Source organism: Pteropus vampyrus, unplaced genomic scaffold, assembly GCF_000151845.1.
Source record: "Pteropus vampyrus isolate Shadow unplaced genomic scaffold, Pvam_2.0 Scaffold107, whole genome shotgun sequence".
In the NCBI taxonomy this organism is placed as follows: Eukaryota; Metazoa; Chordata; class Mammalia; order Chiroptera; family Pteropodidae; genus Pteropus; species Pteropus vampyrus.
The window spans coordinates 1,834,405-1,860,412 of NW_011888888.1; the positions used below are offsets into that span (position 1 = coordinate 1,834,405).

At 31.2% G+C, this 26,008-nt stretch overlaps 1 protein-coding gene across 1 annotated transcript in view; it reads left to right on the forward strand.

Moving 5' to 3' along the window:
• The window catches only part of PTPN12 (protein tyrosine phosphatase, non-receptor type 12), an 86,837-nt gene that overhangs the window by 30,843 nt on the left and 29,986 nt on the right, over positions 1-26,008 (forward strand). The window contains exons 2-8 of the mRNA XM_011365212.2: positions 4,115-4,223; positions 12,457-12,533; positions 14,091-14,186; positions 14,975-15,013; positions 17,787-17,858; positions 21,654-21,713; positions 25,419-25,561. Of these exons, the coding sequence (XP_011363514.1) occupies positions 4,115-4,223; positions 12,457-12,533; positions 14,091-14,186; positions 14,975-15,013; positions 17,787-17,858; positions 21,654-21,713; positions 25,419-25,561 (596 nt within the window). The remainder of the gene's footprint in view (positions 1-4,114; positions 4,224-12,456; positions 12,534-14,090; positions 14,187-14,974; positions 15,014-17,786; positions 17,859-21,653; positions 21,714-25,418; positions 25,562-26,008) is intronic.

Below are 26,008 nucleotides of genomic sequence, written 5' to 3' on the forward strand. Positions count from 1 at the left end.
CTATTGAAAATTATGTATGACTTAATAAATGAATTATTTTATTAGTGTTTAGTTCAGTCCTATTCTTATACAGTCTGTTGCATAGCACTAAGCTTATGAATAAGATTCCTTAGTATATTGTGGCATATTTCTCAATTTGTTCTCTAGTAACAGCTTCACTAGAAACCATGAAAATATTGGTCAAGAAGTTAAAATGAAATTAAATGTGTAGATACTCTGCATTTCATATAGTTCAGTGAACTTCAGTGCTACCTCAATTTCAGGCACTATTTGGACATTAATTTTGATGTGTTATTAAAAGGAGAAAACCTTCTTTTGTTTAGGCCAGCATTAAAATTATTCTAAAATTAACTTACTTGACATGTAAGATTTAATATGCTCCACGGGTACAGAGCATTATAAATATTAACAGTAATATTGTACTCACAGAGTTTAAAGTTTAATATATTTATCATTAAAAAGAGAAGGAAATGGTGTTTTACAAGTACATCTAAAGTCTAAAAAGAACTCAAAAGGGAAAGATTATATTTGCATGAAAGGGATAAGAAACTCAGAAGGAGCTAGGACTTAAAAGGAAGATTTGCAAGTATGTGAGTGGAACGACCACTAAGTAGCAAAGGAAAAGCATACCACAAAAACACAGAAATATAATTATGGGGTAATTTTAAAGTAAAATCTTGAAAGCACCTTTTTATGGTGTGTGTGTGTTTTCTCAATTACACACTGCTGGTGTCAAGTGCTACCAGGTCCATACAGTATTGTATCATACTGATGTTTTAAGAGATAGAAAACCTTTTAATTCTTTTATATAAGATCTTTTTGTTTATACCTGGTGCATTTTTTTGCTTTCAGTTACAGCTGTCCCTTTTTTTGCTAGTTGATAATTACATTTCCCCGTCTCTTTTTTTGCTACTTGATAATTACAGTTCCCCTTCTTCATCCCTAATCTGTCTACCACCTCCCAAGAAAAAAACCCATTTTTTCAAAATTATTTGATGCTGCCAACCTGTACGTAATACAGAAGAACCTAAGAATTGTTGAAAACCAACCTCCATTCCTCCATGCAATTGATTGCAATACTCCTTCCTCTTCCACTTTATACTAGTGGTTCTGAAGGTGTGTTTTTCAGACAACAATATCACCTGGGAACTCATATAAAAATACAAGTTCTCAGGCTGTACCCCAGACCAACTGAGTCAGAACTCTGAAGGTGGGGCCCTGCATCCTCTATTTTAAGAGGCCCTCCAGGTGATTCTAAAGCATGCTGAAATTTGACAATACGAATGAAGCATGCTTTATAATGCTTAACACTCAAAGGCAAACAGATTGGCCCAGGCTATGTGACTCATTTTGATCTCTGGTGTAGGAAAGGTTTTAAAGAAAGGAATAGATCTGTAGTAGCAAATAACATTTAAAGAGTTTCAGTGATTGACTTGGTAATAATAGCTAACATTTATTAAGCCTATTTTTGTGTCAGGCTGTTTGCCGAGTGTAGGTATTCTCATATTACAAAAGGTGAGACACAGGTTAAATATGTTCAGTGTCATACAGCTAGAAAGTGCTGACCCAGTTAATTGGAGCAGCTAACTATAAAGCTGACTTTGTTGTTGTGAGGAAATAAGTCCCTACTTAAGGATATCTTTTAAATATAGTTGGGTTCAATTTTTTTGATGTTGGTTTCTGAAGGAAAAAAAATGTACAAAGTTTTTATATTTAATAGGTCCTTTGTTTTATTTATACTACATCAGAGATTGCTATGCTAGGCTTTAAGAAAACTGGATATATAAAAATATGTGAGACTCAAATTTGATTCTTATATGTACACAAGTGTTCTTAAAGTTCATTATATGAGATGAAAAGTCATTTCACATAAAAACTTTCTTTTGCACATTTCTCAATTAACATAATTTGTCATGTAAAAGAAGAAATACTTGGAGTGATTGTTGCACATATTCCAGAAGTGCATTCACATTTTATAATTAAATTATTCCTTCTTTCCTTTGTAGTTATATGTGTATACTTTTTCCAGTGACAGTTGCCTAAGTTACATTCCTTTTCCTCCTTTGTTTCTGCAACTGTTTAGATTGATATCTTTTTGTAAGTCACATTCACATATAATCTTGTAATGCATTAAAATACTATAAATATCTGAAAATGAAAATCTTTAAGCAGAGAATATAAAAATTCTGATTAAATATGCCATATGTATATGTAAGTAATTTGGAGGATCTTTGTTACTCTGAAGTAATTAAATCACGAACAATTTTTTCTACTTCCCCTTTACTTTTTAAAAATTTTTTTTGAATAGACAATATGTTCATATAATCCAAAAAAAAAGACATATAGTAATATTTCCTTTCCATCTATTTTTTACACCTACCCATTCTTCTCCACGGGCAACCTTTGTTAATAATTTCTCTTCAGAGATATTTTATGCACATGTACAAGCAAATACAAATTTATTTTTATTCTTTTTAACACTAATAGTATATTATACATCTGTGTTCCCTGCTGTTTTACATGTAATATGTATTTTTGAGATATTTTCATATCACTATATATAAAGAGCTTCCTCATTGGTTTTCAACTGTATCATATTTGATCGTATGGATGAAACAAGTCCATTTGGCTAGTAATAGATTTTTAAAATTATTTGCAGTCTTTTGTTCTCTTATAAACAGTGCTGCAGTAAGTAACTTTTTGTGCATACATCATTTTGTGTGTGTGCCATTTATTTAGAGGACAGATTTGTAGAAGTACAATTCCTGGGTTAAGAGGTTATGTTTATTTGTAATTGCCAGATTACTCTCCTTAGGGATTATGCTAAAATGTTCTTTTCTACAGGCACTTAATTAAGTTCTGGTTTTCCCATATCCTCACCAACAGCCCCGTTTACTTTTAAATACAATTCCCCCCCTTAATACACTTTGAGAACTTTATTACTACAGGAAATAGCATCATAAATGTGGGGAATTTTACTTTGGCCTTGTGTCAGTGCCAAACAAAATTCTAGTAAATCTTTTCATCTTAAAGAAAAAGTATGTATTCCTGTTTTAGGCCTCTAAGATTATGACGATAAAGTTTATTGGTTTTTCAAAGAAAATCAAAGACGCTATTCTATATATAAACGCCTATTTGTAAGATTATTTAAAGTGCTATATGTTAAAGGATAATAAGTTAAGAATCTTGAATTAAAGTTCTATCTGTGATTTTTAAAAATATAGACATAATATTCAAGTTGCTTATCTATCAGCAGCACAAGTAGCAAAAATAAAATAGTGAAAAAGTTAAACATTTCCAGACTTCTTTTTCATTTCATTTGTATTTAATAATTTATTGAATAGTAAAACCAGAATGCTTTTAATATGTCTTTAAGGCTGGAAGAAAGTAGGCTCCTTTGAAATTAAATTTCAGCAATGTAGTCAAGTAGTGAATTTAAACAATTCACAATGCTGACTTTCAGTGCTTCTGAAAGCAGGAAGTGTATTACTGACACGCAGAAATATTCCAGCCCAAAGAACATCCCTACTGCCATATGTGGTAAGAATTTGTCACTAATTCACAAACCACTTCTGTAATGCAGTGAATAAGCAGAATTGGTCTTTGTTGGACATTTCCAGTTCAATATGTGAAAGAACTTTGTTTTGCAGTGTCTTATAAGTAATTATTAGCTTATGGTAAGGAAGGAGCCTTGCACATCATGGGTGCTCAAGGTTTAAGAGAAAAAATAAAGAAAATTGTACATAATCTTTTAGGCATGATTTTAAAACTTGGTTTTTAGGACCCTTAGTTAAAACACAAAAATTACTTAAGGACTGAGTTAAAAATTCTGACTCGGCTTATTAATGATTTCTTTAAATAAAATTACTTTTATTCTAGTTTCACTCCTATTTGGAATATTAATCTTTTGTTTGCACTTATGCTAAAAAACAGATCATCTTTGGGATTAATTACTAAGGGGTAGGAAGCTACTGTGAGCTTAGAAAAACAGGAAAATGAGTTGTGAGGAATTGGGGTTAGCAAAATTCAGTGAAGAGCTATTTGTAAATCATTAGAATTTTGAAAATAGTAATGTTTTTCTAAACTTGTATTTTCTTTCTTTTTGTATTTTAAGCGATTAAGAAGATTGTCTACCAAATATAGAACAGAAAAGATTTATCCCACAGCCACTGGAGAAAAAGAAGAAAATGTTAAAAAGAACAGATATAAGGACATACTGCCATGTAAGTTTGAAATGCCCTTAATAGAAATGGAAGTACTGATTAGCAGTTTGTAACCTAGTTTTAGTCTTTCTAATGAGTTTGATTGTTAAGAAAGTAGAATTAACCTCTCTTTCAAAGTACACTACAAGATAATTTGTAATTGTGCTTGTTTTCCTTTTGATAGTAGTTTGTTGTTGTTGCATTTTATATTGTTGTTTAATTTTTCTTTAAGCATCACAATTACTCTGATACTAACTTAATTTTAAATACTGAAGAATCCAAGTAAGAATATCTTTTATGAATTCCCTGTTCAAAAAAGCTATTTTATTAAAATCATGCAGACAGATAATTCAATAAATGTAATTGAATAAATTTGTAAAATGCTAAAAATATTAACTCTTATCTACTCCCTAGTCACAATATGCACCTTAGTTGATTCATTATACATGAAAAAATGAATTAATAAGATGATTCATGCCTGCATGTCTGCTCTTCTTAGTAGTTAATTGCCACATTTGGTATCTTTTTTCAATGCTTATTCCTTTCTGTTAACTATTTTGATGCCATTAGCCAGTCTCTTTCTGAAATTTTCTTCCATGGGTATCTCTCTTTCAGATCTTCTCTTCCCTCTCTAATTGCCTTCCCTCCCTTTCTCACTGTCTCCTTTGCATAAATTTAATCCTTCTTTTTTCTCTTATTCAACTTCATTTTCAGCTTTAGAATCTATGGGTAGCCAGTTTTAGCAGATTGCTATGCTAAGAGGCAGCATAGCATAATGGTGAAAAGTTTTGAGTCGAAGTTCACATCCTGGTTCTACCACTTGCTATTTATATTATTTCAGATTCATCTTTTTTATGCCTTGGTTTCCTCATCCATAAAATGGAAGTTAAAATAATATTTTTTAGGATTATTTTGAGTATTAGGTAGGTTAACATGTGTAAAATACTTAGAATTGTACCTGGCACATAATAACCACTCATTAAGCTTTTGGAGAATACACTCCACTTTCCTTCCAGTCCATTTTAGAATAGTGGACGGCATGAGTTTCTTCTGGATAGTGTTTGTTAAGCAAGATAATCTCAAGGTATTCTTACTATGCTCTGGAATTAATGTACTTACTCCATTTGGGGAAATGATTTTAAACAGCCTTAGGTTTCTGTTTTCATATGTTGTATTTCATTCATTCGTTTTACAAAATACTTTGATCATATGCTATGTGCTGGGAATATAGCAGAAAACAAAGTGGCAAAAAACCCTGCCCTTGTGAAACTTTTATTCTAGTCAAGGCACTAGACAGTGGATACAGATAAGGTATGTGGTCTGCCATATGGTGATTAATACTATATTGAGAATAACATAGTAGGAGTGAGGTGCATAGAGGAAGCTGATAACAGAAGGGGGAACCTTTATATTTTTGAGTAGAGATAGAGAGGGAAGATCAGTGGTATGCTATTAAACTGGCCCTCTGAAAAATAAAAGCCCTGATTTTGTATTGTTTGCCATTTTCTGTAATAAATGGATTATTTGCCATAATCATCACAACAAATCTATGAGGTAGATACTATTATATGCCACTTTGCAGATGAGAAACTGAGATGTAGAAAGGTTAAATAACTTGTCACAGAGCTAATGGAGTAGATAAGAATTTAAATCCTGGCAGTTTGTGTCCAGAACACTGGTTCTTAAGTAGAGTGATTTTGTCCCTGAAGGGACGTTTAGCAGTGTCTAGAGACATTTTGGTTGTCACAACTGGGATATGGAGTGGGCAGGCTGCTACTGGCTTCTAGTGGGCAGAGGCCAGGGAAGCTGCTACATCCTATAATACAGAGGCTACAGCCTCCTCACAATAAAGAATTATCCAAGGCTAAAATGTCGGCAGAGCTGAGGTTGAGAAACCTTGTTCTAGAGCCTGAGCTCTTAATCACTGTGCTATAGTTAGAGTTGCAGTGCCTTTTTTCCTATAATTATGTAAAGTTTGACAAATCAAGTTTCAAATAAATTTCTAGTCACTTTAATTTAGAAAATTATATTGAAAGCAGTTGTACTTTAAAAATTGTATGTTTACTTACTGTCATAAGAATAATGTTAAGTCATCCATTTCCTTTGCATGGTTAGCATATTAAGTGCTTGCAGAAAGAGTATGTTTTATAAGCTTTATTGAGATATAATTTACGTGCCATAAAATTTATCCATTTAAAGTGTACAAGTCAATGATTTTTAGTAAATTTATACAGTTGTGTAACCATCAGCACAATACAGTTTTAGAACATTTCCATTATCCCCAAAATATCATTTATGCCACTTTGTAATCTTCAGCCCCAGGCAACCACTGTTCTTTATGTATCTATATAGAGTTTTCTTTTCTGGAAATTTCATTATAAATGTAATCATATATGTAGTCTTTTGTGTCTGGCTTTTTCACTTAGCACGTTTTTTTATTTTTCCACGTTATAGTATATATTACTAGTTCATTCCTTTTTATCTTTCAGTAATATTCCATTCTATGGTTATATCACATTTTGTTTATCCATTTACCAGTTGATGAGGATTATGAATAATACTATTTATTATAAATATTTCCATGCAAATTGTTATGTGGACATAGGTTTTGTATTTCTCTTGGGTCGATACCCAGCAGTGAAATTCCTGGGTCTGTGGAGACTTATGTTTAACTTTTTAAGAAATAGCTAAACTTTTTCAAAGTAGCTGTGTACCATTTTACTTTCCCACTAACAGTATGAGGGTTCCAGTTTCTTCATATTCCCTGCCAACACTTGTTACTGACTTTTTATAATTATTCTAGTGGGTTTGTAGAAGTATCTCATTGTGGTTCTAATTTGTTTTTCCCTAATGACATTGATTGAGCATCTTTTCATGTTTTATTAGCAACATATATATCTTTTTTGGTGAAAAATGTCTTGAAATCAGTTGTACTCTTTTAAAATTTGATTTTTTTTTATTCCTGTGGAGTTGTAAAAGTTCTTTACATATCCTAAATACAAGTATTTTTTTCAGATATGATTTGAAAAATTTGTTCCCCCTGTTTATGGCTTTTCATTTTATTAATGTTGTCTTTTAAAGTGTACAAGCTTTTAATTTTGGTGGAATCTATTCAGTTTTATGGATCATGCTTTTGATGTCCTGTGCAAGAACTCTGTCTAATCTTAGTCATAAAGATTTTCTCCATGTTTTTTCATTTTTCTTCTAGAAGTATTTTTGTTTTAGTTCTTACATTAAGACTATAACCCATTTTGAATTAATTTCATAATATAGTGTGAGATTAAGGTATGAAATAATCTTCGTGCATGTCGGATTGTTCCAGCACCAAAGACTACCCATCCTTTCTCCATCGAATTGCTTTGCTACCTTTCTCGGAAATCATTTGACCCATCCATTTAATTTCATTCCATTGACCTATTCTTAAGCCAGTATCTCACTGTCTTGATTACTGTAGCTTTATAATAAGTTTTAAAAGCAAAGAGTATAAGTCCTCTAACTGTGTTCTTTTTTAAAATTGGTTTGGTTCTTTTGGGTCCTTTGCATCTCTATATAACTTGTGAGATCAGCTTGTCAGCTTCCATAAAAATCCTACTGGGATTTTTGCATTGAATTTATAGATCAGTTTAGGGAGAATTGTCATCTTAAACCATATTGACTCTTCCAATCTATGAACATGGAATTTCTCTCTTCATTTATTTAGATTTTCTTTAATTTCTCTCAGCAGTGTTTCATGGTGTTCAGTATACAAGTCTCATATTTCTTTTTTTTTTTACTTAAGCCATTGTAAATGAAATTTTAATTTTCAAATTCTTTTTTACTAGTACAGTTGGCCTTTGAACAACACACGTTAGAACTGCACAGGGCCACTTATACACAATTTTTTCAATAAATACATGTACTGTTTTTGATCTGAGGTTAGGAGTCAGCAGATGTGGCGGGCCCACATCTATGATCTATGCTCTGAACTATGCCATTTTATATCAGAGACTTGAACATCCTTCGTACTCATGGGAATCCTGGACTCAATCTCCCACAGATACTGAAGGAGAACTTAAGTTTTTGAGGAGTCAGAAGTTATAAAAAGATTTTCAACTGCATGGAGGGTTACTGCCCCTAACTCACACCCCTCGCCTCCCTCCACACACACATTGTTTCAAGAGTCATCTGTATTTAGAAATACAGTTTATATTTTGATTTTTTTTTTAATCCGGTGACTTTCCTGAACTCATTTTTTAGTTTAGTTGTTTTTTATGGATCCTTTAGGATATTTTACATACAGAATCATGTCATCTGCCAATGACAGTTTTACTACTTTTCAATATGAGTCTCTCTTTTGCCTTATTGCACTGGCTAGAACCTCTAGTATAATGTAGTCTTGAAGTGGCAAGAGCAGACATCCTTGCTTTTGATCAATTAAAAGTAGTTTCATCACTGTTCAAAGATCAATTAGGTGTTTTTTTTCTGGTGCTATCTTGGATATTTGGGTTATTTTATACTAGAACACTTTTACATATATATTTTATATTTTTTATACAGATTTTAATGTTATGGTTTTTTTTTATAGATATTCTTTTTGTTGCCATGGGTTGTAGATGTTTATACAAAAAGAAAAAGTTGCTGCTTTAAAGAGCCTCTTGTGTAGCCAATATTGATTTTATCTCTTTGGAGTTGGGCACTTGGGAGATCATGGAGGCACTCAGCAAAACCATGGAGATTGGGAATGATTGTTTTCATTTCTTTATGATGCTTTTTATTCTTTCTCCTTGTTTTAATGCTTAATAGGAGCACTAATGAATGTTAAAATACACATGATGTATTATATGAGCAACATAATATTGATTTTTAAGTTCTCAATAATATACTATGATTATAAGTATAAAGTAGTGACTACAAAATTTGCTCGTGCTATAGAGTTTTTTAAAAAGTCACTGAATTTACTGAATCAAACTTATTGCAGAATATGGGACTCAGAGATCTTGTGTTTTAATTCACTTTCCCCAGCCCCCATCTGATGTATGATTAGAGACAGATGAAATAAGACTGACAATATGTCTTATTCAATAATTATTGAAGCTGGGTAATGGATATATGGAGATTCATTATACTAGCATATTTTTGTATATGCATAAAACTGTCCATCATAGAAAATTTTTTAAATTCCTAACTTGCGTGTAGCAGCCTGGCACCAGTTTTGACTATCATTTGGGATCCACTATTCTCATTTGGATTCACAATCCCCAAAAACATTTACTGAGGATACCGTGGTAAACCAACTATTGTACAAAGTCTCTGCCTTTGAGATATTTTGAATAGAGGCTCATGTGCCATGTGAATAAGGGTAATTAATTGGGACCCCTCATTACTGGCAAACATGATGAGAGAAAGCTACATGTAGTTGCTTAACCATCATTATCCTAAGTACTGAATGTTCCGTACTCATTTTCCAGAAGCATACTATTTTTGATGTGTATCTCCTATCCAAAATGGCTTTAAAAAAAAAAAAAAAGATGTAGAATTGTATGAAATAAGAATCAGATCATTGATAAACATATAAACATTTTCTTTCCTGGAAACATGGCAAGAAGATAAGTAATTTCAGTTGACAGTTAGTATGCCTTTCTTATATGTCCCTTTCTACAAATTTCCAAAGAAGATTTCAGCAAAAATAAATAAAATCAACAGAACTGAGCCTTAGTATGAATGTATAAAATTTCGGTCATTGGCAAATAAATTAGTTTTTCATTAGTTGTCCTTTAAGAATGTGCCAAGAAGTTTATTTGTTACCACTTTTATATTTGCCTTTTTATATTTTTATTGCCTTTAATATTCATAGTTCCTGGATTAGAAAGAACCATAATAGAATAATGGCATTTTACATGTTATATGTTATGGTCCATTCTAATTTTACATGTTACATGTTACTGTCCTTTTTAATCTAGAGACTGTGAATATTATGCAGTTTTACTATTTGGAGATTTCATAGGCTCAAAGTATCTCCCAACAAATATTTATTAACCACAAAGGGAAAGGTAGTAACTTTACATCGCAGACACCATATTACCCAGGGACCAAAGTTAGCATCCAAGGAATATGACATAGTTACTTCATAGTGTGTCTTCTCAAAAGGCCACATCATTGTTCTCTGGTATCCTTGCCAAAAATTCATAACCTCATTCTAATCATAAGAAAGATATCAGTGAAAGGAACTTTTATAGATTGGAAGACAGTAAGAAGAAATAATAACTAAACGTAATACAAGATCCTGGGAAGAGAAGAAAGTTGTTTTTTTTTTAAAAAAGCTGATAAAATTTGTATATAGTCTCTTGTTTAGTTAACCCTTTTCTCGTTTGCCCCGAGAATACTTGCTGGCAGCACTTGCAGCTGGAGTGTTTACCCCAAGATAATTTGTGGATTACAGTCCTAACGTTACCCCAAAAGATTGCCACGAAATCACGCTTTTATTATTTTTTTCGCATCACTCAAGTATATTGATAGTCTTTGAAAACAAATTACATCATTCTATTTATAGCATTCTGTTTTTAGTGGTATTTCCATTTGCAAAATATATAGTAATTCTCGATCGCTGAAAATGTCAAATCCTAGAAAATGTAGCACTCCTACACATGAAAGCTGGCAGCAAGCTGCATTTTTTTTTTTTCTAAATGGGAAAAGTTAATAGTAACAATGTTAATTTTCTGATTTGGATAATTGTGCTATGGTTATGTTAGATGTTAACATTCAGGGAAGCTAAGTGAGAGATGTATGAGACGTCTCTATATTATTTTTGCAACTTTTCTGTAAATCTAAAACTAGTTCTAAATAAAAAGTTTTTAAAAATCAACACAAGCTGGAAAAAACTATTTGCATTACCTATAACTAAGGGCTGATTTTTCTTTATATAGATTTTACATAAATCAGTAGGAAAACAAAGACAAATGGTGAAAACGGGCAAAGGATATAAACAGGAGGTTTATGGTAAAAGAAATATAAATAATCAATGACAGCATGAAAATGTGCGACAATTTGCATAATTCAAGAAATGCAAGTCGATTTTTTTCACATTTTTAGATTGCCAACTATTAAAAAGTATGATAACACCCACTCACTCTTACTAATAACACTTGTATATTCACTTATATAAATTGGACATACTTTATACACCTTTCAGAAGGCAAGTAGCAGGTAAGTCAGGAACAATGCTGGCAACAGCTATACGTATAGCAATGTTCATTGTAGTGTTTCTAATATTAAAAAAGGGCCCATCAGTAGTGTAGCTAAATAAATTATGAAAAATTCATATTAATGGATTCCATGTAACATTAAAAAGAATAAGACAGATCTATATTTGCTCTGAGAAGAGTTACAGGATATATTTTTTTAATTTTTATTTTTCAATTATAATTAACATAATATTTCAGGTGTATAGCATAGCAGGATATATTATTAACTGAAAAGTAACAGATATAGAACAACATGTATAGTATGATTGCACTTGTGTAATTCAAAGTATATAGGTATATGCATAAAAATTACTTTTAAAAGGAAAAAAAGAACCTTAATAGTGTCATTGTTGGGAAAGAGAGAGCCCTAAAATTTAAGGGCAGAGAAAGATTACTTTTTGTTTTATATCTTCCTTTAAGATCTAGTTTTTAAAAATCATATGTATTTTTTATTTTGAAAATAGAACTACATGATTTTATAAAATTTATATTTTTTGAACTTTATCGTAAAGATTGTTTTCTAACCTGAGTAGACATTATGTAATAAATATTGGCCAAGTGCAGTATTGAGTACTTTTATACATCTTAATTCATTTTATCCGTCATAGCTTACTTAATTTTTATAATTTCTTATAAAATATGAAAGTTAGATTTCTTAAAAATTTTGGCAAATGAGCTTGTGTATTGGTAATTAGTGCTTATCACATGATATGCTTATTAAGAACTGCAGAGACTTAAACCCCAGACTCTTGTCTCATAAATCCAGGATGATGCCCAGGAATTTGCATGTTAAAATAGCTCCTGAGATTATACTGATAGCAACTTTAAAACACAGCTTTACATCATCAGATATTTGTTTTTAAAGACTTACTTCCTTTCGAAACAATGTTAGAAATTGCTGGTACCTAGAGTCAATTTTTATGAATTGTTTTTTTAAGTAAATATTTGTAGTAATTTATTTAATCCTACTTATGGTTCATTAGAAAACACCTATCTGCCAACAGGACATAATTTATGATATTTTTTTTTTGTAGTTGATCACAGCCGAGTTAAATTGACTTTAAAGACGCCTTCTCAAGATTCAGACTATATCAATGCAAATTTTATTAAGGTATGTGTTAACTTTAAATTGGCGTTTCTCTGTCATACTTTATGTATCCCTACATACTAGTTTTATTAAATTGTTTTAAATTGCCTAAACATGATACCAACAGCAAAGAAATAAAAATAAAATCACAACCCTGACACACTTTTTTTGTGCTTTCCATTCTAGTGCCCTTATTCATAAGGATAAGCAGTTTTCCTTAGTTTTGTGATATTGGAAATAAAGTGTTCTATTTTGTTTCTTTTACATTGATAGCTTATAAACACTTTACCTATTGCTAAATCATCTTCTTGATTATACCTTTGAGTATATGTACACAAATGTACTTGGTCATTCTCTGTTGTTAAACCATATAGGTTGTTTCCAGTTTTTCTTGATGGTAATATTGCAGTGAACATTTATCATTCTTTTGAATAATTTCTTGAGATAAGTTACCAGGGCTAAAGTTACTGGCTAATACTGATTTAAAATTACAGAATGTAAAATTAGATTAAAAACTTGGCAATCGTCACCATTTCAAGTGGCAACACAAAATGCAGGATTAAATATAGTCTTTATACAGTTAGCCTTTTTTGGATATTCTGATCAAAAGCAGTCAAGTTCTTACATAGTTATCAGTAGGGAGACAAATTCAGATTGGTACTTAAGTAAAAGACTATTTTATTCCATTAGCTATTCTGTGTTTTTGAATCTTTCTAGTTATATGACATTATAATTTCATTTATTTTATATATGGCATTTATACATATTTTAATATGTGTCATTGATAAAATATTAAAATGGTAAGAGGTGGTAAAATTAATATTATTTGTGTCACCACTGAATAATTATCATTTTAAATTAAAAAAAATTTTTCCCAACAAAGGCAGTTTTATTACAGTTATGGCAAAATCCAAAACAAATAGGTTAAACAGAAACTAAAACACGGGTGATTTGCTGTTTTAGATGTTCATGTTTATATTCTTTCATAAGGGCATGTGTTAAAACTTCTAGTTTTTAATTGCACTTTAATAACTCCGATTCATTGTATGATTCCATTACATGCTATTTAGTATTTTAGTCTGATATCTTGTTTGGTATATCCTTGGGTTCATTATTAGAAACATATATAGTAGGCACTCAATAAATTTTAAGTTGAATAAATAATCGAAGGCAGCTATGAAAGAATTTAGCTAAGAAAGAACAATTTGCTAGTTTTAGTATTGTTTTTAGAATCAAAGAATGCTTTTATATTTCTGCTATGGTTAATTTTGTTAACTTAGAATTTGGGGCTTTTGTTTTTAATTCCTAGGTAAATAGTAATTTTTAAATTAGCATAAGGTGGTTTAATTACCAATTCTGTGTACCATGTCTAATAAATACACAAAAGTAATAACATCTTACCAAAAGCTAAAGTGGATTAAACATATTTTGTCATGGTTTTATGTACTGTGAAACTGAAATTATTTGGAAATGCTTTAGGTGAAAAAAGCAGTATTACTAATAAAATTTGAAACCTAAAAATTTAGGTAAGATAATATTTTTGGTAATCATAATAATGAAATTTGCTTTTAACCATTGCAGGGTGTTTATGGGCCAAAAGCATATGTGGCAACCCAAGGACCTTTAGCAAATACAGTAATAGATTTTTGGAGGATGATCTGGGAGTACAATGTTGTAGTAAGTAATTTGCTTTTCATAATCTATTGTGAGAAGTATTACATGTAATGACATAGGATGTTTTACCGAGTAAGACATGAAAACACTTTTTTGGCCATAATGGTATGTTAATTATATTTAATGTTTTCTAAAAATATAGCAACTGATATCAAGTCTATCTCATTAAATTCTCACAACCTAGTAGAAATATTTTAAGAAGAGGATGCGATACTTTAATTCTTGTCCTAAGTCAGTAACTAATAAGACAGCTACCAAATAAGATGAATTGGTAGACAGATGGGTACAGGGATAGCTATGTGATAAAACAAGTGTAGTGAAATCTTAATGGTAGAATATAGATGGCAGTTATATAGTGTTTACTGTAAAATTATTTCAACTTTGTTGTATGTTTGAAATATTACAGTGTAAAATATTAGGATGGAGAAGCAAATGTAATAACCTTATGTTTAAAGACAGTTAAATGCATTCAGCCTTTAGATAATTGTATTAAATGTAATTTCTAAAGTCAGAAGTAAATCTATAAGATTCATAACATTTAATTCAAATTGAATACATCATGTTAATTGAAGCCATTTTAATTTGTTGCTAAATAGCCCTTGTTTGGAAGGTGTGATTTTGATTATTTCTTTAACTCATACTTTTAATATTAATACTTGTTTTTTGACAGGCCAAGTATGTACTTTTGCTCAGAATAAAGAGTAACTTTTGACATTTATATTTCATTAAAGAAATTAAATTATGTTTAACTGATAAATTCTTCATCTCATCCCACCCCCACTCTTTTTTAGATTATTGTAATGGCCTGTCGAGAATTTGAGATGGGAAGGGTATGTATATCTATCAACACTTAAAATAATTATGGAGTATTCTTTTTATCACTTCATTTCTAGGGATATATATTTCTAGTCTTTTATTATATTCTGAGCTCTAGTAGTTAAATGAGATACTTTTTTATGTGTGTTCTATTGCTTTTATTGCATAAAGGGAACAAAATAATCTCTAAAGCACATATACTTTTTTACATTTCATAAGTACATTTTATTATATACTAAAAATAATAGTTTTTTTTATTGGTACTTAGTAATCTTCAAATATTCAATGGCGTAAATAGAACAGTGGACCGAGGTAGAGAGGTATTTTAAAAATAAGAATAAAATTGCGCTATGAAAATGAGTTAAATAATTTAATTAATTATGATCAATTTATAACTTGAATATTCTGATTTCTCCATCTGCAAATACCACTACATTTTTTGTTTATGCTGCCTTCAAAGCAAAGAGAAGAAAATCTCCTAATCTGAAATTTTTAACCTTGATATTTTTATGCCCTGTGCAAGTGAAATTAATTTCAACCTATTGTGATCTCCTACAGTATTAATTACTAAGTCTTCATTGTCAGAAGTGATAATGTATTTTAGAATAGAATTAAGTAAAACTTAAGTATAGTCCTTTATAAATGTAACATACAAATCAACCTTAAAAAACAAGTTATGCGGTGATTTGAAATTTCCTTATTCTAATGTGGTTTATTAAAGTAAAAATTATTTTTGTTGTAAAAAAAAATCTTAAAATTTTTTTAGTCAAGAATATGTTGCATAAAGCAAGATAGTACATCTTTCAGTTATGTGAGATGTTATAATACAAAAATCATTGGAAAACCTTATTTTAACTGATAATTTTTGTCATTTCTCCCAACGCCATTCTTTACTATAGTGGAAATATTCAGTAATATTGGACAGAAAATGAACATTTCCTAAAATTAGAAAATATACAAACAAATTGTTAAGTAAGTTATCTGTTTAAGTAGTTAGTATGTACTTCAGTACCATCTGTTGTATTAGGAAATTTGGGTTTTACTCTCCTGTTTTCTTAAGTTACTGTTTAGATTTAGGACTTAACTTTTCTTTTCATTCCATTAATATATATTATATCCCATTGTATATCAGTAATAATACCCGATGAAAAATTAAGTTATATTAAATGCAACATTTTTTGAAGCTGAAGATTTTGTGATTCATAGGGTTTTGTTAGTAGCAAATTGTCAATAAGTTAGGGCCTATTAATTTATTTGATAACCTTAACTTAGATCTTAACTTAGAATGGAAAGAGCATAGATAATGAAATCAATCAAACCTACACTTTACCTGCATTTTGACCATGCATGGTACAGTGAACTGTCTCCTGAGTTTCACTTTTCTCGTCTCTAAAATGAATATATGATTATAGATTACATATGTGTGATGTTTAACACAGTGTTTAATATCAATAGTTATCAGTTTATACCTGGAGTATAAATACCAATATAATACTCAATTACTGCTTGTCCGAATCAGCAGTATATTAGTCACACAATTTCAGTCCTTACTAAGTTAATCTCTTATAACTTGTTTTCTGTCTGTTTTAAGATGTTAAAAACTTTACCAGGTAGAAGACTAAAAAAATAAACCCTCAAAAATATTTTAATTTTGATCATTTTCTGTAAATTTCTACTGGAAAATTAGGTTTGTGGTTTTAAGTCTTGTAAAATATTAAAGTATTACTCTTAAGCTAAACTGACATACTAGACAGTTCTACTTTGTTGCCCATGAGCAGTATTGTCAGTTAATGGTCGATTCTAGCCTAGAGGTAATAATTCTACTTGCTATATTTGAAACTATAAGAATTTAGTAAGAAACAATAGATTTCTCACTGCCAAAAGGTTTATTTTAAGCTATATTGTCACTTAAAGGCTTTCATTTTATTGGGTCTTGATAAAATTGTGTTATTTGTTAGTATCAGAATTACTATATAGTCTATTAAAATAGGCTTTCATTCATTTACCTCATTTTCTAAATGGGGCTTGATATTAGAAATCAGTGAAAATAGAATGTTCTATACCTGTTTAAAATGAAGGTAAGAGGGGAAACTGGTTATACTTTCTATAATCTCAAATAAAAGTGAATAATTTAAATTATATATTATGCTTATATAGGGTTTTTACCATCAGAACATTTGAAATATACTATTATTTAGTACTCGCAACAGTCACGTAAGATAAGGTTTATTCTTATTTTTATAGATAAAGGAACTAAAGGCCAATAAAACAGGAAAATTAATACTTGGAAAATCTTCTGATACCACCGAGAATGCTCTTTCCACTATGTCACAGAATTTACACTTAACAAAAATTCAGTCAGAATCATGTAGATTGTCATTTTATAGGTGTTAAAACTTGCCTGACTACCCTTCATTCTAAATGGATCTTTCGCCAGGCACTTTTTTTTAAGTGGGATTTGTTTGTTTGTTTGTTTTCTTAGTGGAGGATCTTTGGAGTCTTCTCTGTAAACCGAGCAGATAGCAATGAACAGCTAATGCACTTATGTTAATAATGTTATCATGACTAATCTTAGAGAGGGGACATACAGTAGCCCACCTTTAAGAACAGTTGGATAAATCTGAGCTCTCTTCAGCTCCTTGCCTACTGATGCCAGTTTTTCTGTTTTCTGGGATGGAAAAACAAGCTGAACACCAGGGCACAAAGTATTTATTTATAAAAGTTCAAGAAAAACTATCATATGGATTACTTACTAACTTTTTTTTTTTTTTTTGTGGGGGACAACAGAAAAAATGTGAGCGCTATTGGCCTTTGTTTGGGGAAGACCCTATAACATTTGCACCATTTAAAATTTCTTGTGTGAGTACCTATTTTTATGTACATTATTAAACAGAAAGTTGGCATGCTAGATCAATGAATAAATTATAATATGGTTTGAACCGTTTTTTATAAGCCACTCAATGTTTCCATGTAAATCTATACTTAATTATAATAAACAAATATTAATAATGTTTGTTTTTATACTGCTTTAGAATTTAGATGCTTTGGGAATGACTTCATAAATGTACCATATTATATTAATTCTGTGTTAGTCTTTGTATATAAATTAATAGTTAAGTTTTTATATGTGAGTAAATGGAGAAACTGCTTTGAGTGATCTATTTGAAATTTGGTGTAAAGTATTAGTTTCAATGGGAAAGACCCATGACTGAAGTATAGTTTATCAAGTTAATCTTTCATATCTATGTTATGTTCTTCAGAAGTGTTCTTTATATACAAAGGTTTATTGTCATCTTGGAAGTAAAGATTGGTCCTTTATGGCAGACAATTTGATATGAAACTTAAAATATGTAACTATTTAATGAATTCTGGAAATGAATTAAATTCAGGTTATAAAACTAACAGCACAAATCTGAGAAAACGAATTAAGAAACAAAAACAATGAAGGGAAAACAAAGTAAAATATAAGTGAGCATTAAAATAGAAACAACAATTTACTTTGAGTTACACATGGTGGCATCTTAATCACATGGGAAAAAATGTATTGTCTTAGTTATTCAACTCAAAAGATCCATGATTCAGCAAACATGAAAATTAAATAACTTCCTGTATTAATATTTTCCAGAGAAACAAAATCAATAGGATATGAATCTATAGAGAGAAAGAGATTTATTACATGGAATTGGCTCATGTGTTTATGGAGGCTGGCAAGTCCAAACTCTACAGGGTGGGTGGGCAAGCTAGAGACCTAGGCGAACTGATGATCTTCAGTTCCAGTTGAAAGACAGTCTGCTGTAGACCAGGAAGAAATGATGCTGCAGACAAAAACAGTGTGCTGGAGAATTCTCTCTTACTTGGAGGAAGCCGGTCTTTTTGTTTTAGTTAGGCCTTGATTAATTAGATGAGGGCCACCCACATTATAGAAAGTGATCTGCTCCACTCAAAGTCCACTGAGCTAAGTGTTAATCTCACCAAAAACACCCTCACAGGAACACCAAGAATAGTGTTTGACGAAACATCAAACTCTTAATGGCCCAATCTAGTTGACACATGAAATTAACCACCCTATACCCCACGTCAGAATTGCTTGTTTTTCACTTTGTTTTCCATGGTTAAATGAAATATAATTCCATGATTTTACTTATTATTGGTGAGTTCAAGAGGTCTATAGTTTTTTGACTTATTTATCCTTACAGCTTCTGAATTCCTCTGATGCATACTTAAAGTTTAATGATACAGAAAAGGACTCAACTTGGGTTGCAATCTCCTTTATGAATACAGAGTGATTTTTGTAATATTAACTATAACTCAGTTCAACTGCCTGTATTTACTCTAAAGCCCTGGTTAGAATGAACTATTCGTGGGTTAAATAAACACATTTTTAAAAATCATACTGTATTTCATATTAGTTGAAATTAATAAAAACAAATACATAACACATTGTCTACTTCCATGAGAGAATTTTTCCCCACTCAACAGTCCCGAGAGTATTCTACAATATTAAGTCCCTGAACAGTCTAGGAAACCCAGCTCTGTGCAATGTGTTTGTGTTAAACATTTGTAAATTTAAATGTAATGAAATTACTCAGTGTCCCAATTCAAGTGAAAACATACAGTACTTAACATTCAACAACAAAACAACTTAAAATTTTGATCAGCTGGGGATCAGAAATAGTAAACAACTTACAATAACGAAAAGAGAAAAGAAAGAGTTTATAATTTGGAAAAGGGTGAATTGACTTGGGGTGGTTTTTCAAATGAACTAAAATTTAAGTCTCCTTGATAAGACATTTGATTAGTAACAATCTTTGATTTGTCAACATTGGAACCGATCTTTGCTGAAAAGCAAAATTTTTGAAGATTTAAAAAAGAAACTAATTTGTATGTCTTACAGTTATTTCAGACAACTCAGGGATTTGTTATTCCTAATGTAAACAAAAAATAAATTTAGAAATAGAAAGCAAGTTGGTGAAAATAACCATAAGAAGTGACTTTGATTACTGGCAATCATTATTTGAGACTGAGAAAGGACAGTATCAGCTCTCTTGGTTTGGGGTGAGAAGGAGAGTAAAGTATTGGTGGAAGGAGGGAGTACTGGCTAGCAGGAACTCAGTCACATGTTGCTGCATGTAAACCACTTAGACCAGATGTTGGCACACTATCCATGGGTCAGTCTAGCCCACTGCCTGTTTTGTAGATAAAGGTGTTTGTTTTTGTTTTTTTTTAACATACCTATCAATAATTACTTTATTCTTTTATTTTTTATTATGAGGACATTGGTTAATGAAATCCAGTAAGTTTCAGGTGTACAATTCAACAGTAAGGCATATATATATTGCATTGTATGTTCACCGCCCATAGTTAGATTTCTTTCCGTCACCACGTATTTGACCCATTTTACCCCATCTTCCTCTTTACCCTTTGGTAACCACTGTCTGTTGTCCATGTCCACGAGTCTCTCTTTGTCCTGTTCGTTTGTTGCTTTTAGGTTTATATCCCACATATAAGAGACATCTTGTGGTTTTCAGCTTTTTCTGTCTGGCTTATTTCGCTTAGCATGATTATCCAGAGATCAATCCATGTTGTCGCAAATGGCAATATTTCATCTTTTGTGGCTGAGTAATATTCCATTTGTATATGTACCACAGCTTCTTTATCCAATCATCTGTTGTAGGATACTTCGGTTGCTTCCATGTCCCGGCCACCATGAATAATGCTGCTATATGCACATCAGTATGCAAATATCTTTTTGGATAAAGTTTTCTTGGAATACAGCCATGCCTATTAATTTACATATTCACCTATCGCAACACCAAAGCTGGTTAGACCAAGACTTAAGGCCTACAAAACCAAAAATATTTACTAACTTGCCCTTTATAGGCAAGAAAAAATTAAATATTGAGCTAATGTTTTTATACTCATTTTTGATGAAAGTAAAAACATACTTTTCCCTTAATGTTATTTGAGAAGTTCAAAATAAATTGGTTTGATTTTAAAAATTAAAGCAGAAATAATATTGAATTTTTTAAAATTAATAAAACAGTACCCCATTGCTCTTGACTATCACTGTCCTAGACTATATTTGTTTTAACTACTAGGGTTAGTGACAAACTGATGCAGAAGCTTTATTCTAATACTTTGACAAATGACACTAAGAGATCTTTAAAGTGGTTATGTTACCAACCAGAATAACAATTTGGACATTTCTGAGTGAATCCTCTTCTTCATTTAGCATCCAGTTAATTGAAAGTTGAGTGTTAAGTATGGAAAATCAAGCTTTATGGAAATATAAAATGGTTGAAGATGGTGGTTGCTACTAAGAAGTGACATTTTGTTTGTATTATTTCTATTACATGATTCTAGGGATGGTTATTACTTTTATTGATGATACGCTCCTAGCTAAGTAATTGGTTAACAGAGACTTCTGTTTAACAAAAAAAAAAAACAAAACAACAACAAAAAAACTATAAATAAAACTTAGATAAACAAATTCACGAATTTTAGAAAGGTGGTTTTATAATTACCAGATACACCTAGAATTTTAAAGCTTAATTTTAATTGTGGACTTTAAATATGAAGGTATTGTTTGTTTTAGTGTGTACTATGTTTTTGTTTTGTGTTCTCACTGACTCTTAAATGTTTCCCTTTATTTAGGAAGCTGAACAAGCAAGAACAGACTACTTTATTAGGACACTCTTACTTGAATTTCAGAATGTAAGTATTTTTCATATAGAGATCATTTCAAAGGATAAATATTTTTAAATTTCTTTCCACCACCATATATTTGACCCCCCCTTACCCTTATCTATCTCCTCCCTTCCTTTTTTTCCCTCTGGTAACTACTAACTGTTGTCTATGTCCATGAGTCTGTTTTTCTTGTTCATTTGTTGCTTTCAGTTTTATAGCCCACATATGAGTGAAATCACATGGTTCTCAACTTTTTCTGTCTTGATTTATTTCGCTTAGAATGATTATCTCAAGATCCATCCTTGTTGTTACAAATGGCAGTATTTCATCTTACGGCAGAGTAATATTCCATTGTATACATGTACCACATCGTCTTTATCTAGTCATCTATCAAACTGCACTTAGTTTGTTTCCATGTCTTGGCCACTATGATAATGCTGCTGTGAACATTGGGGTACATATATCTTTATGAATAAATGTTTTCAGTTTGAGGGGTCAATACCCAGAAGAGGGATTGCTGGATCATATGGTAATTCTATTCTTAATTTTTTGAGGAACTTCCATGCTGTTGTTCATAGTGGCTGTGCCATTTATATTCCTATCCCTAGTGTCTGAGGGGTCCTTTTCCCCACAACCCCTCCAACAGTTGTTATTACTTGTCCTGTCAATGATAGCCATTCTAACAGGTGTGAGATAGTATCTCATTGTGGTTTTGATTTGCATTTCCCTAATAGCTAGTGAAACTGAGCATCTTTTTATGTCTGTTGGCTGTTTGTATGTCTTCTTGGGAGAAATGCCTATTCAGATCCTCTGCCCACTTTTTAATTGGATTATTTGTTTTTTTGTTGTTGAGTTATATGAGTTCTTTATATATTTTGGATATTAGCCCCTTATCAAAGACTTAGTTTGCAAATGTCTTCTCTCATTCAGTTGGTAGACTTTGTTTTGTTGATGATTTCTTTTGTTGTGCAGCAGCTTTTTAGTTTGCTCTAGTCTCATTTATTTATTTTTGCTTTTATTTCCCTTGCCTGTGAGGTCGGATTCATAAATCCTTTCTAAAACCAAGGTCCATGAGTTTAGTACCTATGATTTCTTCTATGTAATTTATTGTTTCGGGTCTTATATTCAGATCTTTGATCCATTTTGAGTTAATTTTAGCATATGGTGATAGATAGTAGTCTAGTTTCACTCTTTTGCATGTGGCTTTCCAATTTTCCCAGCACCGTTTATCAAAGACACTTTCTTTTCTCCATCGTATATTTTTGGCTCCTTTGTTGAAAATTATTTGCACATATATATGTTTATTTCTGGACTCTAAATTCTATTCCGTTGGTCTGTGTATCTGTTTTTCTGCCAATACCATTCTATTCCATTGGTCCGTGTATCTGTTTTACTGCCAATACTGTTTCGATTCTTGTCTCTTGTAGTATAATTTGAAGTCTGGGGTAAATACCTAAGAGGGATTGGTAGATCAACTCTCAGTTTTTTTGAAGAACCTCTATACTGTTTTCCATAGTGGTCGTGCCAATTTGCAGTCCCACCAGCAGTGTATGAGGGTTCCTTTTTCTCCGCATCCTCTCAGACACTTATTACTTGTCCTGTTGATAGCCATTTTAACAGGTGTGAGATGGTATCTCATTGTGGTTTTGATTTGCATTTCCCTAATAGCTAGTGAAGTTGAGCATCTTTTCATGTCTGTTGGCCATTTGTATGTCTTAGGAGAAGTGTCTGTTGAGGTCTTCTGCCTATTTTTTACTTGGATGTTTTGGTTTTTTATTGTTGAGTTGTATGAGTTCTTTGTATATTTTAGATATTAGGCCCTTGTCGGAGATGTTGTTTGCAAATATCTTCTCCCATTCTTGATAGTTTCTTTCACTGTGCAGAAGCTTTTTAGTTTGATATAGTCCCATTTATTTATGTTTGCTTTCACTTCCTTCTAAGGATAATTTTTAAAGAGAAATGTAAATAGTACACTGTTTTATCTTACATAGTTAAGGAGATTTGTTAATTTTTTTAAATTATACAAAATAATGAGGAAAAAATCAGAGCGTAATATTTCATTTAGTATCTTGAGCCCTATGCTTATCAAATTAGATAATAAAGTAATATAAATTTCAACATAGAACAACTTTCCCTAAATTAAATTTACTACATTTAGAATATTTCGTTTCTTTGCTACAAATATTTTTCCTCTATTTCAATAAGCAGATTATATAGCATTGTTTACGTAAATATTACCTAGTTTAATTTTTACTAGTTACAATTTTTAGAAAGAGACAAGCCACCATCAAAGCTAAGTTGTCATTTACAAATATATTGCTTTCACTTGAGGCTCTGACTTCAGTATTTCAGAGCTATAGAAAATGATAATTTCTGTAGGAAGAAATTAAAGAAAAATATGACGATATTAGGGAATAATTGTCAAAGTTTCCCTCAATTGCTCTATTTTTATTATCTTAATTTTTAAACCATTATAAGCTAGGCCATGAAATGCATTCTTCCCCAACTAGTGCATTTATACACATACTTACAACTCCTACCTTACTGTTTATCAGTAGATGTGGTTCCAGTAGTCTTCCTCCTCCCTTGACTTGACTAATCATATCCTTTTAGTTGAGTCATTTCTTATACTTTGGTTGCCATTTTTTAATCTACAGTAATAATATTAGGTACCTTACTGATTTTGAGTAGTGTATCAAGCATTTTAAACCTCCTAACTTTCTAATAGTAGATTATCTCCATTGCACATAGACGAAGATATAGAGTCTTTGAGAAGTCAAGTAGCTTACCTAAAGTTATTCAGTAAATGATAGAAGTAGACTTTGAATACAGTTTTACCTGGTTCCAAGCAGGTGTTTTTTCAGTTAATCGCCTAGAATAGCCGTTCTCAAAACATTATGATATCACGACTCTTTTACATTCTTAAAAATTATCGAGGATTCCAGAGAGCCTTTCTTTATGTGGGTTCTATCTTTCAATATTTGCTATATTTGAAATTAAAACAAATTCTCTTTAGAAACATGAATACACAAGCATATATTTCATTAGCTGTGAAAGTGATGACATCATAAGTCATGTAGTCTTGGAACTGCCATACACACATGCAAGAATGAGGGTGAAAAAGACAACACCTTAGTATTATTATGAAAATAGTTTAAAACTCACAGATACCCTGTGAAAGTGTTGGGAACGGGGGGCCCCACAGCATACTTTGAGAACCACTGATCTGAAATAAGACAAGTGATTTGAGATTGAACAGGTTCATTTCTAATTTTTTTTTTTTCAGCCTAAATATTCTATTAGTCTTCTATTGCAGTAGATTCTAACACAGTGAGAATGTTATTCAATAATATATAGTGTAATGGTTAAAGAGCATGCTGTGGAGGTAAGGCTGCCTTTGAGTTCAGATCTCACATTTGTCACTTGCTATGATAGGTTAGGCAAGTTATTTAATCATTCTGTCTCAATACCTATAAATTGAGGGTGATATTAACAATACCTTCCTCATGGCATTACATGGGGATTAGGTAAATTGTTACACATGAAGCCCTTAGAGCAATAATGAGAATGTGATAGTAGGCTGTCATTTATTTGAGATTTTTTTAATGCATAGTTATGAATACCACATAACTATGTTAGAAATGGTAGTTTAGTCAAACATGCAGCTTTTCTCTATGTTTTAAAATTTACAAATGTGTTTTCATAATTATTGTATTTTTATTATTTTTAAAGGAATCTCGTAGGCTATATCAGTTTCATTATGTGAACTGGCCAGACCATGATGTTCCCTCGTCATTTGATTCTATTCTGGATATGATAAGCTTAATGAGGAAATACCAAGAACATGAAGATGTGCCTATTTGTATTCATTGCAGGTAAAAAGAAATTTCCAAATATTTAAATTCCTTGGAATATAGGCGGCATTATAATATGGGTGATGTATGGTATTTTGAAACCTAATTTTTGGATTTTCATTTGATAGTTATATGATTTTCCAAATTGTAAAAGCTACCTGAATCCTGAGGCAGTTTTTCTTCTCTTAATCTTTAATTTATGTTAGACTCTATTAAAAAGACTTAAAATCATAGTACTTATTTCAAAAACTGCAGTCAGTTTATCTGTTTAAGTGACTTGTATCTGCATTCACAATTGTTATAAAAAGTAAGTGAAATTTCTCAGACTCAGTGGTTTACTGTTTATTTCAGTAGTTAAAAGATTTTTTTTTTTTACTGGAGATGTAACACTGAAGATAGTTTCTTATCCAATCGGTATGATTGTAATGCCTATATTAGTGAAGTGAAAGGGCTGCTTTTTAGAAAAGG